The sequence below is a fragment of the Sinohyriopsis cumingii genome, chromosome 2 (assembly GCF_028554795.1).
Source record: "Sinohyriopsis cumingii isolate HCF-2022 chromosome 2, ASM2855479v2, whole genome shotgun sequence".
Lineage (NCBI taxonomy): Eukaryota > Metazoa > Mollusca > Bivalvia > Unionida > Unionidae > Sinohyriopsis > Sinohyriopsis cumingii.
The window spans coordinates 19231655-19245248 of NC_142962.1; the positions used below are offsets into that span (position 1 = coordinate 19231655).

At 38.1% G+C, this 13594-nt stretch overlaps 1 protein-coding gene across 8 annotated transcripts in view; it reads right to left on the minus strand.

Moving 5' to 3' along the window:
• The window catches only part of LOC149804420 (ryanodine receptor-like), a 538410-nt gene that overhangs the window by 245442 nt on the left and 279374 nt on the right, over window positions 1-13594 (minus strand). For all 8 annotated transcript variants that reach the window (XR_016415653.1, XR_016415652.1, XM_089940121.1 and 5 more), the window contains 2 exons: window positions 5626-5750; window positions 1279-1427 (listed from right to left, as the gene is read on the minus strand). Coding sequence is in view for 6 of the 8 variants with exons in the window: in XM_089940121.1 (XP_089796247.1) it covers window positions 1279-1427; window positions 5626-5750 (274 nt within the window). In the remaining 2 variants the exon portion in view is untranslated. The remainder of the gene's footprint in view (window positions 1-1278; window positions 1428-5625; window positions 5751-13594) is intronic.

The following is a 13594-nucleotide window of genomic DNA, read 5'->3' on the forward strand; positions in this document are numbered from 1 at the left end:
CAAAGGGCTGAAGACATCAAATGAAATCATCATTTCCAATAGGAACAATGGGCCAATGACATCATATAAAATCGTTATATTCTGACAGGAAACAATGGGCTGCTGACATCAAATAAAATCATCTTTTCCAATAGGAACAAACAGCTGAAGATATCAAATAAAATCATCATTTCCAATAGGAACAATGGGCTGATGACATCAAATAAAATCATCATTTCCAACAGGAAACAATGGGCTGATGACATCAGATAAAATCATCTTTTCTAATAGGAAGCAATGGGCTGCTGACATTAAAAAAATGATCTTTTCCTATGGAATCAATGGGCTGCTGACATCAAATAAAATCATCTTTTCCAACAGGAAACAATGGGCTGCTGACATCAAATAAAACCATCTTTTCCAATAGGAACAATGGGCTGATGACATCAAATAAAATTATTTCCAATATGAACAAAGGGCTGATGACATCAAATAAAATCAACATTTCCCACAGGAAACTATGGGCTGCCGACATAAAATAAAATCATCATTTCTAATAGGAACAAAGGGCTGATGACATCAAATAAAGTTATCATTTCCAATAGGGACAAAGGGCCAATGAATCAAATAAAATCATCATTTCCAATATCATATTTCCTTGGACTCACTGTCATATGTGAGTGCTTCAGTAGAGACTGAGCTTTGATCATACAGTTTGTGAAATCTATTAAATGTTGCAACTGAACATGTGTCAAATTGTGTAGCAATATCGAATAACCACCCTGTTACTTGCCACTGAGTAGTATCACTCACAGCTCAATCTACGTTTGTCACATGTGATAAAAACTAGGAGATTAAGGTCAAACATTTACTGGAAGAGACAGAACTCTACTTGGTTCTGAATAAGTACATTATATTTTGCAGCTCCATCAAAAGGATTGTCAACTTGAAAACAAAGCGAGTGCTGCTTTTACAAGCCAAGGGCTTATAAGGCCACATGCATTTGTAGAAAACTTGTATATGGAAAATGGGTACCTGGTGGCTCATCTTATTAACAGGGTTATTATCAACGGTTGGGTACCAAAGTACCTTGGTACCCATTCACAACTCTATTTGTTAGAATAGCTTATTGGGTTCTATGGAATACTGTAACTGCCTTGAACCCAAAACACCTGGGGTTCAAGGCAGTCATAACATCCCAGATATAAACTAACAGTGTCTCACAGCCATATAGACAGCTTAAATACAACTGCAAGACTCATGGTCAATCAAAAGAAAAGGTTTTAATCTGAAACTTACTTCAGGCTCTTTTTCATAAGTTCCTCCTCCTCAGGGCCTGCCTGTACATTCAACAGGCAGCGAATGTTACCCAGTGCCTCCAGCAAGTGGTTAATGTCCTCAATGTTTGACGGGCTGATCACATACGTCTTCTCAAAAGCCAGCATCAACTAAAAAAATACATATTATACATAATAGTTTGTAAGTTGAGTCAACTGCAAACACAACATATATCCTGATCAGCCATAGCATAATGCACCTGCATATCAGGGTCTAAATTGTTTGTTTCACATAATGCATAATGCACCAGCAGATCTAGGCCAGTGCTGTTTGCAGTTGGATTCATCTATATATGGTACATAAATTACGTATGCATAACAAGAAGGAGATACTAAAATCATCATTTTGAATATAGAGATCATACACAATTTGTTAGGTTAGAGAATTTTCAAGGAAACATGGGACATTTTTTAAACTGAAGGCTGAGTCATGTTGGTTCAATTATTAGCCAGGGACACAACAGTATTACTTTCACATCAAGTTCATTCTCTCTTGAAATTTAAACTAGCAACAACAGTTTACCTCCCAATTACTCAAAACAAACTGAAATACGAGTATGGTGAATGACATATTCCATCCCAGTGTTTATTAGTGCTTTGTGCAAGCACTAGGACAATATGGTTGACTGGGAAGATTACTGAACAAATGAGTCTCAATGACATGTGGTCATGGTATATGATCTTGAACAAAACTTAATGACTTCATTTTTTGCAGAAACTATTATTTTCTTATAACACTTACCATGACTGACACCACGGACCATTAAACCCTAGAATCTATGGATGTATTTATTATCTCATTCATGCACAGATTTTGGTCGAGGAATTTGCTCTTGAACAAAAGTTAATTTACAAAAACCATTTTACTTTGAATCACACAAGCATGGGCCTAGGACTTTATGATTCCACATCAATAGGCCTTTTCCATACCTTTAGCGCATGTTCTACAAACTCTAGTCAAGGTACTGATGCACAAAAATATTTTTCTTCTTTTAGTTAAAGTGACCTTGACCATTGACCTTTGGATGCCAAAATCAATAGCCAAGTCATCCTTAACTTAATGAGGGTTCATAGTCAATAAATAAAATTTCTGTTCAAAAACTATCTTTCTTCAGTCACAGTGACCTTGACATCTAAGCTTTTGACATCCAAGTCAACAGAGTGTTTCCTAAGCCAGGTGCATGCCATCCACAAAGTTTGGTTTAATTCTGTGATCTGGAACTAATGTTATTATGCAGAAAGCTTCTTTATTCTCTCAGCCACACTGCCCCCAGTACTAGGTATTCATAAAGCTTAGTACAGGTATATGATGTAGAGCTAGCGTTATGTGATAACCAATTTGTATTCTATTAGTGACCTTGACCAATGACTATTTCACCTTCAAATCAACAGGCTTCCTACAAAATATAAATATGCCTAACTTTAGCTTAGTAATGGGGCTAAGTCAGTTCTAATGTACAGTTAATGAAGACATATTCCAAAAAGACACTTTTTGCAACACATTATTTATTTATAAAAATAGCAGTAAATTTACATCTAATCAATTGTTTGCTCTCATCAAATTAGCATAAGGCTGTCAAATAAATCCCTAACCAATGCAAAAACACCTACAACCGTTGGTCAGTAATATAAAAGAAAGACAAACTGACCTGTTGGTACATTGTGTAATGTCAAACATCTACTTCTGTCTGCTAAGCCATTTTAATAGAAAATAAGAGGCAAAAGTGGACTTGATATCACCAACCTGGGTAATTAAAGTGGACTTGATATCACCAACCTGGGTAATTAAAGTGGACTTTATATCAGCAACCTGGGTAATTAAAGTGGACCTGATATCACCAACCTGGGTAATTAAAGTGGACTTGATATCACCAACCTGGGTAATTAAAGTGGACGTGATATCATCAACCTGGGTAATTAAAGCACATCAGCTTGAGAACGTAAAATCACATGTATATTTATACTGTTTCTCCAAGCCACTGAGGGACTGGTGCTAATTCATAACTGTCAAATTTGATCAAATTCTGTTAAGTGGTGTTCAAGTTGTTACAGTTTTTTCCTAATTTTAGCCATGACAGCCATAGTTCATGGCAGATTAGCATCATTTGTACAAACGTAAAAGACCTTCATACTAGAATGCTTTCTGTACATTTTATGAAATTACGGTGAATAGCTTTTGAAAAAAGTCAGTTAAAGGCTTTTCCATGGCAGTCATTTTGAAGATCTTATTATCATTACAACTTTAAAATGGAAAGTCATAACAATTAGACAGCTGGTCATATCAACATCGTACTATCACCAACAGACTTCTAATGATATCTTGTGCTAAATAAAAATGGTACTGATCCTACATCCAATATGGACACCATGGTTGCCAATTTGGAAATCTTGTTATGGCTACTCTTTTTAAATGAAAAATTATTCTGACACTGGTTACTGGACATCAGATTCACACCATTTTAATTTAGGACCAACTATACATAATAAAAATACTTTTGGTAATAGGACATTGTAGTTATGACTGGCCATCTAAAAGAAGCAGCAATGCAAATATTTTTACAAGACAGTCACTGTGGTTACCATATTGGAGTTTAGATCAGTACCCTTTTCATATGGGACCAATCAGACATCAGATGTCTTTCAGTGAAAACCCCATGCTGATATGAACATTCATTTTGGAGTAGTGATAACATGATTTTCAAGATGACCACATCAGATGTAAGAGTGGCATCATTTAATTTATACGAACATTATAAAAAGTCTTTTAGTAAAAACCCCATGTTAATATGACCATAAATTCATGAGGGAGAGTGATAAAAAGATCTGAAAAATGGCCAATGTAGCAGCCATATTGAATGCGCAAGGAGCACAATTTTCCATAGGACTAAGCGGACAGTATACAAATTCTTTGGTGAAAAATCCATGTCAATATGAATTTTTACACATGGAGTAGTGATAAAAAAGATTTCAAAGATTGCTGTGCCAGCCCAACATTAAATCAGACTGACAGAATTTTTATACAGGAAATCTAGACCTCAAATTGAGACTTTTAATAAAAAACCCATGTTGATATAATGAATCAAGAGGAGCAGCTAGAAAAAGATTTTCAAGATGGCTACTCTGTATGAATCCACCATTTTCATTTGGACCAACTAGATCATGCGATGAACGTGTGTGTCAAGTTTCAAGCCAATTTTTGAAATAGTTTAGGAGTTGTGAAAAAATCTTGTAATAATGGATGGACAGAAGATGCATGACAGATGACAGATCAAATTACATCCCCATAACTCTCCTGGGCTATGACCAGAAGAACAAAAATCTGAAAGCAATCGATGTCAAAATGCTTTATATCAAATTTAATTAAGTTATGCTAAGCAATTTTATTTTGTAGGATCTGCTTAAAGGTTTTTCTATCTTTTGCAACTGCAGCCATATTTGAAGGTGAACCTGAACTATTATTTAAAAAATTCATGTCTGTCAATCCTGGTCTAATTCTGTTGAGAAGTTTTTGAAAAAAAGTTACTTGATGTTTTTTCTGTTTTTAGTAATGGCAGCTCAGCATCATATTAACAAAGACATTCATGTGCTGCGTTCTGTCAAATCTGATCAACTTCTGTTGTGCAGTTTTGGAAAAGCCATTTTAAGGTTTCTTTAATTTTAGCAATGGTGGTAATATTTGATTTCAGATCTGCATAAAAAATTTTTTTTTAAAGATTCAAATGTAAAGTTTATTACTTTCAAATTTGTTCAAATTCTGCTAACACTTTTTGCAAAGAGCTGTATACAACATTTTGTATTTATAGTAATGGTGGCTATATTTGATGGTGGATAGGTATTATTTGTACAAGTATTCATACAAGTATGTAAATTCATCAAATTCTGTTGAGCTGTGTTTGTGAAAACATTTAAAGATATTTCTATTTTAGTAATGATGGCCATATTTGGCGGAATCTTTTGAACAAAGTTTTGGGACCTTCATGCCAGGATACTTTCAAGAAATGGTTGAATTATGTTGTTTTTTACAAGCTGTTTAAAGTTTTATCTATTGATTATAGACCATCTGAACAAATTTTAAATGACCTGATGTAATGCCCCCTGTAAATAACAACTGATACATAATGAATGGCACACAACAGGTGAAAGACCACACCAAGAACACACTGATGGCCAGGTGAATGATAAACTTGTATACAAAATCCTAATGGCGACAATGATATCCCTGCCATGCTTCAGCCACAAGAAAAAGCTACCCTAGGTTGTTTATATCTGTAAAGATTTGAGAAATTAATCCTGAAAGTATGTAAGTTACCTCTCCAATGCCAGTGTACTGCCGATGCAAGAGGCTGAACATCTCACGTACCAGATCCTGGTTATAGATGAAGTCACTCTCTGCCCACCTGATCATTGTTTCCTGAATCAACTTCTGCAGCGAATCTGAATTTATAACAAAAATTATGAGAAAATCCCATAGAGCAAATAAATATTACATCTCACTGGTCTTCAACTACACATAAGACAACATAGAATGCTGTCTGATACAATTTATTTTATACATCCTCTGAAATAATAGTTTAAAGCAAAAGTTAGAATGTGTCAATACAGCATGGGTACTTCTCCAAAATGATGCAATAGCTAGGCAAACTTTCAAGTCAAATAAGGGCCTTATATCCATTAAATTTTGTTAAAATAAGGTGAAAATCAAACTTGTCCTCTCAGTAAGGGACTGATAAGCTTTCTTAATTGTTTATCAATCCACCCTGAAATAGTGAAAGCTGAAAATTCAGCTAAGCCCTCCCTACCCATTTTCTCTATTCGGAGGCTGCCAAATAGAAACATAAAGCCCTAAAAGTCAATCTTGATCATCCTCAGAAAGAATACAACTAACAATAAGGATCTGTACAGTGAGTGGGTACTGACAGAAAGTGAGGGGGTTTGCTCAAAAGACCTGGTTTGCAGAGGAAAAGAATCCAAATCATAGTTGTCACTGAACTGCCAAACACCTGGTTCTATGGACAGAGCATGAAGTTCACTCCATCTCACAATTGCTAAAAAAAGCAAGAAAACAGTTCTGTGGCTAAGTTTCTTTAAAAAAGTATTACCCAGAGGTTGAAAAAAGTATTACCCAGACATTGAAAAAAGTATCACCCAGAGGTTGAAAAAAGTATTACCCAGAGGTTCAAATACCTAATCAGGCTGGCAATCTAAACTGATGGCCAAGCCTTTTGAAAATCTGAGGTGTTGAAAAGGGATTTCCTATGCTCTTTGATAGTAGAAATCAAGCCTCTATTCAAAAAGGAATAGAAGAAAATCAGATACTGCATTTGCAGAGGGATTGTTTGAGATGAGCCTAGTGTGAAGGTAGTATTTGGGTTGTCGTTTCCCTAGCATGGTTTAATGGTAGTGTTGTGAGAGAGGTTTTCTTTGACCAGATCCCCATCCTATACAGAGTTGGCTCCGATGACTGGTAACCAGTACTGATAGACCAATTTCAGTGCATGGTGGCCTGTGATTGGTCGCCCGGCATTTACCAGTGACTGGTCAATGACTTGCCATCAGTAAATGACTGGTCAGGTGACTCTGATCCTGTTGCCACTAATGTGTTTGGGGGTCTGCTGGTCCTGCTTCACATGGGAGGCACTACTTAACTACTTACAATCAGCCCTGTAAGAATAGACAGGGAGGGTACTGCTCCTCCCTCATGGGGGAAAGAGGACATATCTCATTCTCTGCCTTACAGAAGTGGAGAGGGGGGCAACTAACGCCCCTTCCCCAACACTTATTTGCATGTGTCCAAGGACTTTTTGCATCTTCTAAAAGATTGATCCAAACCTGTTCTGAGACCTATGGAACTCAGCGTTGAATAACTTCTCTCCTCCCTTGGGAGGGGTTCCATAGGTCTTATGCACCTCAAAGAGACTGATCCAATCCTACTCTGAAACCCAAAGGACTTGGTGATGGTTACCTTGTTTCCTCCCTTAGGAAACGCCCCATGGGCCTTAAATGTCCTCTCTGAGATCTGAGATCTGAGGGATTCGGCTATGGAAAAAAACAGAAATTTTGTTTTAAGGGGAAGGCACCTTCTTCCTCCCATTGTAGTCCATCTATTTTTAGTGAGATTCCAGAATATGTCTGACCAGAGACAAAAAAATGTCATCTCATTTGTCATTTACAACTCTTAATGCCAGACATGTGGTAGGTATCCCAGGTGACTTTCTTGTACCCATATTTATCCACACTTCATCTCTTAGACAATGTTGTTAAAGAAAAACTATGAAAACAAAAACAATAATCTTGTATGGCAAATATAATTACAAAGCTGGATGCCATCTCTTATAGCACATCTAAGATTCCTTTTATAGCTATGCTCATGGGATCTATTATACAAGATGAATTTAAATTTTCACATTCCTACCTAAGTGATAAAGTGTTACAAGATCCCTGAAAACTGAACTGTCTCAGACAAGAAATGAAAATTGCACTCTGCCTTTAACGTTTCCGTATTAAATTACTATATATAAAAGACAAAGAAACTTTATATGCGAAATGATTGTTGAAGTCTAAACTGTATAACATTATTAAAATGAAAAGCTAAAATATATCTTAAAAATATTCCAAGTCATAGAATAGATGTTACAACATTGTATGAACACACAGATAGGTTTATACCACACAAAGTCTGCAATAAATGTTCACAAAAATCTGTTGTTTTTCTTGTTTTAGTTTTATAAACATCTCATTTTGACTTATTATCTTACATAGACAGTCACCTGTCAAATTCGTTACTTGTTCAGGTATTACTTAATTAAAATATAAAGAAAAAAATCCCAACTAATTTTTCTTGACCTTAGGTAGGCCACTATCATACCCACAACCTTGGTAAAGGTTAGAATGAAGGGGAGGGCCTACAACTGAAAGATGCAGGAATTTCCTGTGGGCTGGAAATAAGGGGACGTGAAGGCATGTAATCAGGAGATCTAAGGAGACAGCCAAGTTGTTCAACCTAATGGCACTTTGAGATGGATGTCTCCATCCTGAAGCACTCTTTTAGAAGAAACATGTTAAATGGGGAAAGATATATAATAAGCTGTAACTTTCCTCTTTGTCTTGAAATCAGGAAGATCTTGGAATAAAATCCAGAACTTTGTATACTTGTAGTCCTATCTGCCATGCCCTTTCTTAGAAGGGTGTACACCTATTCACAAAGGGATACTTGTATTGAGTGGTGGAACCAAATGGAGGTAACTGAATGATGTGGAGGGCCACATATTGTGTACTTATTGTTGAAGTACCCATATATGGTGATATATAACCATTGGGAATAGATGGCACGGAAGGAAGGTAAATGGCTCTATAACACTGACTGCCTTCCTCCTTATGAAATGGGGATGTATCTTTAGACTTACTACCCTGGTCCCTCCAGACACCTGATCATGTGAAAACCTGGCAAAGAAAGGTTTAAGCTTCGTCAGACAACTCTGCTAAAAACAATGGGACCACTGATTGTATAGGGTGTTTCTTCTTCAGTTTAGCTGGGCTCAGTACTATGGACAGTGACCAGTACTACTGATCCCTTAAATCTTGTGAGGCTAGAGTAGGGATTAGCCCTTCAAATAATGTTTTCACAACCAGGAAGGGCTCTAGCAAAAACCCTTGATGTCTCTATGGCACCATCCCTACAGAGGTGTAGAGTTCAACAGACAGTGCAATGGATGTTTTAAGCATATGTCTTAAGGTTTTGGGAATGGCCTCTGAAATCTCTGCAAAGTGACTTGAGGTGGAAACAGAAAAGCATGGGAAACTATAGTAATGAGCACACAAGCCTTGCATTAGAAAGCCTTTAAGAACATCACAGAGAGACAAAGGTCCCCAACAATATCTTCACCTGATAAGTACCATAGTCCAAGACTGGAGTTTACGTGTCCAAGCAGGCAAATGGGCCCTAAAACTGGAAGTGGAAACCAGGGGCCGAAACATAAAAGATGGGACAGACAACTCCTTCTGCTGTCTGGTCACCTCTTAGCCTCATGAAAACTTTTGTGTTAACTCCTTAACATTGCTGAGTGTGGAAGCAACACAGGTTTCATTTTAGATTCAGCCTGGGACAACTGGACAAACCAGATAAGATTTTAGTGTCCAAAAAACCTTGAGTGCTTCAGATACAGAATATGCAGGTACTCTTCCTCCATAACCTGACCCATACAGTGGAACAAAGATGGGGACTCCAAAAAATTAGAGGCCTGATGCAACTGGGTCTACTGGGAAGTGGCAATATTGAAGACAAAACTATATCATTCATCTCCCTCCTTGAAGAAGGGGATGTAATAAAGAAGGGAATAAAATGCTTGTGGGTTCATTGTCCCACCTCCAGTCACAGTGGGGAGGAATGGAAAGAACCAACTGTTCTTCTGTCCTTGGAGAAAGGGGCTGATGAACCCCAATCAATACAAATCTAAAATAAGCAGCCCAGGGAAGGGGCTGATGAACCCCAATCAATACAAATCTAAAATAAGCAGCCCAGGGAAGAAATGAAGATATGGTCAGCTTGCAACCCTCCAGAATAATTCCTCATTCTTCGAAAGTGTTAAAGATGGCAAATCAAAGCCTGGAGCCTATTCCCCATAGGTACTCAATGGTAACATACAGAAAGAGTGGGTTTCAACCTGACACTTTTCCCATGATCAGTGCTGGGTGGTAGCTGACTTGAACCATTACACGTAGCTAGTTAAAGTGGCCAGTGGCTGCTGCCTAGTGTTTGGTACCTGGTGACCAGTGACAGACACCAGATGATTGTTACTAAATCACCTTTACCTGGCGACTGGCAACCAGTACTCTATGACCAGTGTCTAGCGCCTGGTGACCTATGACCAGTAATTGATGCATTACTAGGTGACTTTTGACCAGCACCCTTCACCAGACAAGGATGACCTGAAGCAGCAGTCTCTATTTGGGGAACTCAACTCCAATGAAAATACCATCTTGAATCAGGGCCACATCAGTGGAAGAAACCTGTGCTTCTTTTTTACCCCAAAGACTGGTTTCACTACCAGGTGTTGGCAACTTCCTTCCAGAAAATGTCACTGAAATGCTAACAGGAAAAATAAAAAAATAAAAGCTACCAGCCAGAACAAGAAATGGGAAGGTAATATTTACATTAGAAAATAAGGAAGCATAACTTCACTAGACAGGTTTAAAACCCCATAAAATGTAATGAAAATGGACACATATAAGCACAATTATTTAAGGACTGCAGAGAAAATATAAATTAAAACACAAAAATGTATACAATTGACCAGAGACACACCAAATGACTACATAAAAAACAACAAGCAGCTGGAGATACATGAGCTATATAAAGTCCAAGGAATAGAAGGACAATATTCCAAATGACAGAAATTTACTAAAATATCAGACTAGGACAATGTTGTCAATAAGTAAAATTAATGACTGGAGAAAAAATAAACTCAAGACTGTGGACTTGTGCCAGGAAAATAGACAACAATGCAATAAAAGCAGGTAATGGATATATTATGCTAATAAAAATAAAGATAACAAATAAGTCTACAAAGGTCTCTATGTTTTGTGGTCATGTACATCCACAGACACCTCACTGATTCTTATACTTGTAGAGCACAGATGTAACTCAGACTTGAGAACTGCACAAACAGTGAAGCCGGTTTTTTGTCTACAGAACCAGGATGACAAAGGAGAGATGCAGACTTGTAATTGCTGTTTAACTTAAAACAGCCTTTTCCCATAGCCTGGGCAAGAAAATAACTCCTTTGTTTCAGAGACAGGAAGAAGAGCAGGCAAATATTTTTAGGGGCAAAAAAAACTTCACCCAATGCACAAATTGGTTTATGGTGGTGGGGGGGCACCAAAACCAAAAACATGCACAAAAAATTCCATGGTAGCTTTAGTGAATGAGACACCAGTCCCTGCAGCTCAAAATACCTGACAAGACTGGAAATATGAGGATCCAGTCTAATGACTGGGGCTTTTGAGAACTTGAGCATGATCAAATGGGTGGGCTGTCCTACAGCTCTTGATAGTAGAAACAGGATAGAAGAAAATCAGCCAATGCACTTGTAGATTGGCATCTAGGATTAGTGCCTTTCCTACTGCACTGATTGCTTAGGATTCTCCACTCTGCATCAGACATGTAAACCATCTCCTGGTCTGAAAAATGCAACTGACAATCTTGCTCAAAAACATGTATTGGCATAAAGATTGCTTAAGATGAGCCAATTATGGTGTTAAATCTGTGGACTGCTATATGATAAGACACCATGTGCTGTTGAATCTGTGGACTGCTATATGATGAGACACCATGTGCTGTTGAATCTGTGGACTGCTATATGATGAGACACCATGTGCTGTTGAATCTGTGGACTGCTATATGATGAGACACCATGTGCTGTTGAATCTGTGGACTGCTATTATGATGAGACACCATGTGCTGTTGAATCTGTGGACTGCTATATGATAAGACACCATGTGCTGTTGAATCTGTGGACTGCTATATGATGAGACACCATGTGCTGTTGAATCTGTGGACTGCTATATGATGAGACACCATGTGCTGTTGAATCTATGGACTGCTATATGATGAGACACCATGTGCTGTTGAATCTGTGGACTGCTATATGATGAGACACCATGTGCTGTTGAATCTGTGGACTGCCATATGATGAGACACCATGTGCTGTGACAAGCAGGTTCCTCCTTTAAGAGAAAGTCCAGGGATGGTCAACCAACATGTCAAGAAGATCAATGACCCATGACCATGGAGGCTACAAAGTAGCTATCAAAACAAGCTGAGTACCAGAGATCCTAACTTTGTGGAGCACTAGCAGAATAATTCTGAACAGTGGAAAGGCATGAGTGAACAAGACAATAGCACCACAGACTGAAGGCATCCACTGATCTAGGACTGAAGAGACCTAAAAGGGGAGATTGTTCTTCAGTCACACCATGAATAAGGTGACCAATTATCTCCCCTACAACCTGAACAGGGACTATGCTATGGACAAGTACAGAGACCATTACACAGGGCCAACCTGCCTCACCTAGACAAACTGTCAACCAGAATATTCTTCTTGCTAGGAAAATGGCAAACCTTGAGGGTAATTCCTTCTGGTTCCAAACCTATATGCATAGAGAAGAAGCATATTTGTCTCCTCACTGCCTCAGGCATGCTACCACCAATGTGTTGTTGGAGAAGACCATCACACAACACTTTTTTTTACTTGGTTGACACACCCAACTATGTTGTTTATATGGCAGGTTTCTTCCATGGAACGTGAACCCTGAAGAAGTAGCCCTTCTGGCTCCAAGTAAGTATTCTATACTGAACCGGACAGATCCATGAACAAACAGGAGTGGGATTTGGAGTCATGCATAAGAACTGTGATTAAAAACCAAATCTGATTTGTCCACCAACTCAAGTGGTGGTGAAATTCTGACCCTAAAGAAATTAAAGTTGTGAGGGGATTCCTGAAGGAGAAACTGAAGCAGGGTGCAAGTAAAGTCTTCTTTGAGGAACCCGGTCTGTGGTAGAGTTCATGTTTCTCAGTAGGAATAGATAGAACCCAACAAATAATTCTCCACTCGCAGTAAATCCAAGAGTAACAGGATTCTGTCTAGATACACAAGGACTAACGACATGTTGGTGAGGAATTCATCCACAAGTATAGAAATTCATGAAATGGAATTAGCTCTGATTTCTCTAACCAGATCACTATGAATCAGCAGCCTTAAAGATCTTGCCTGAGGGATTCCAAGAGTAAATTGTGATTCAGCCAGTTGTTATAATACTGGAGTACTGTGACCATAGGTGGATTGCAACTACTTCCAGCAATCTGGTAAAGGCTCTGGGACAGAGACATGGCAAAACAGTAGAGCATGAAATTGGAAAACTTACAACCAAAGCAAAACTGGAGGTAATTCCTGTGAGGAGGAAAAATTTGGATGTAAAAGTATGCACGGCTGAGGTTGATAGAGACCAATGAATCACTTGGTCTCATGGCATTCCTGACTGAAGCTGCAGTCTCTATCTTGTTTAAGGTGGAAACACTGATAAACAACCAAAACTTTAAACCCTTTTTGGATACCAGGAAAATCTGGGAATAGAATGCCAGAGACAAGTCATTTAACATCCTCTAACCTGAGCCCTTCTGTTAAAGGGTATGCACCTCTTCCTATAACCACACAAAACTTTATTGGGGGAAAAGAATACAGTTCTTGCCAGACAAGAATATTTCAAGCAGAGGACATTACTG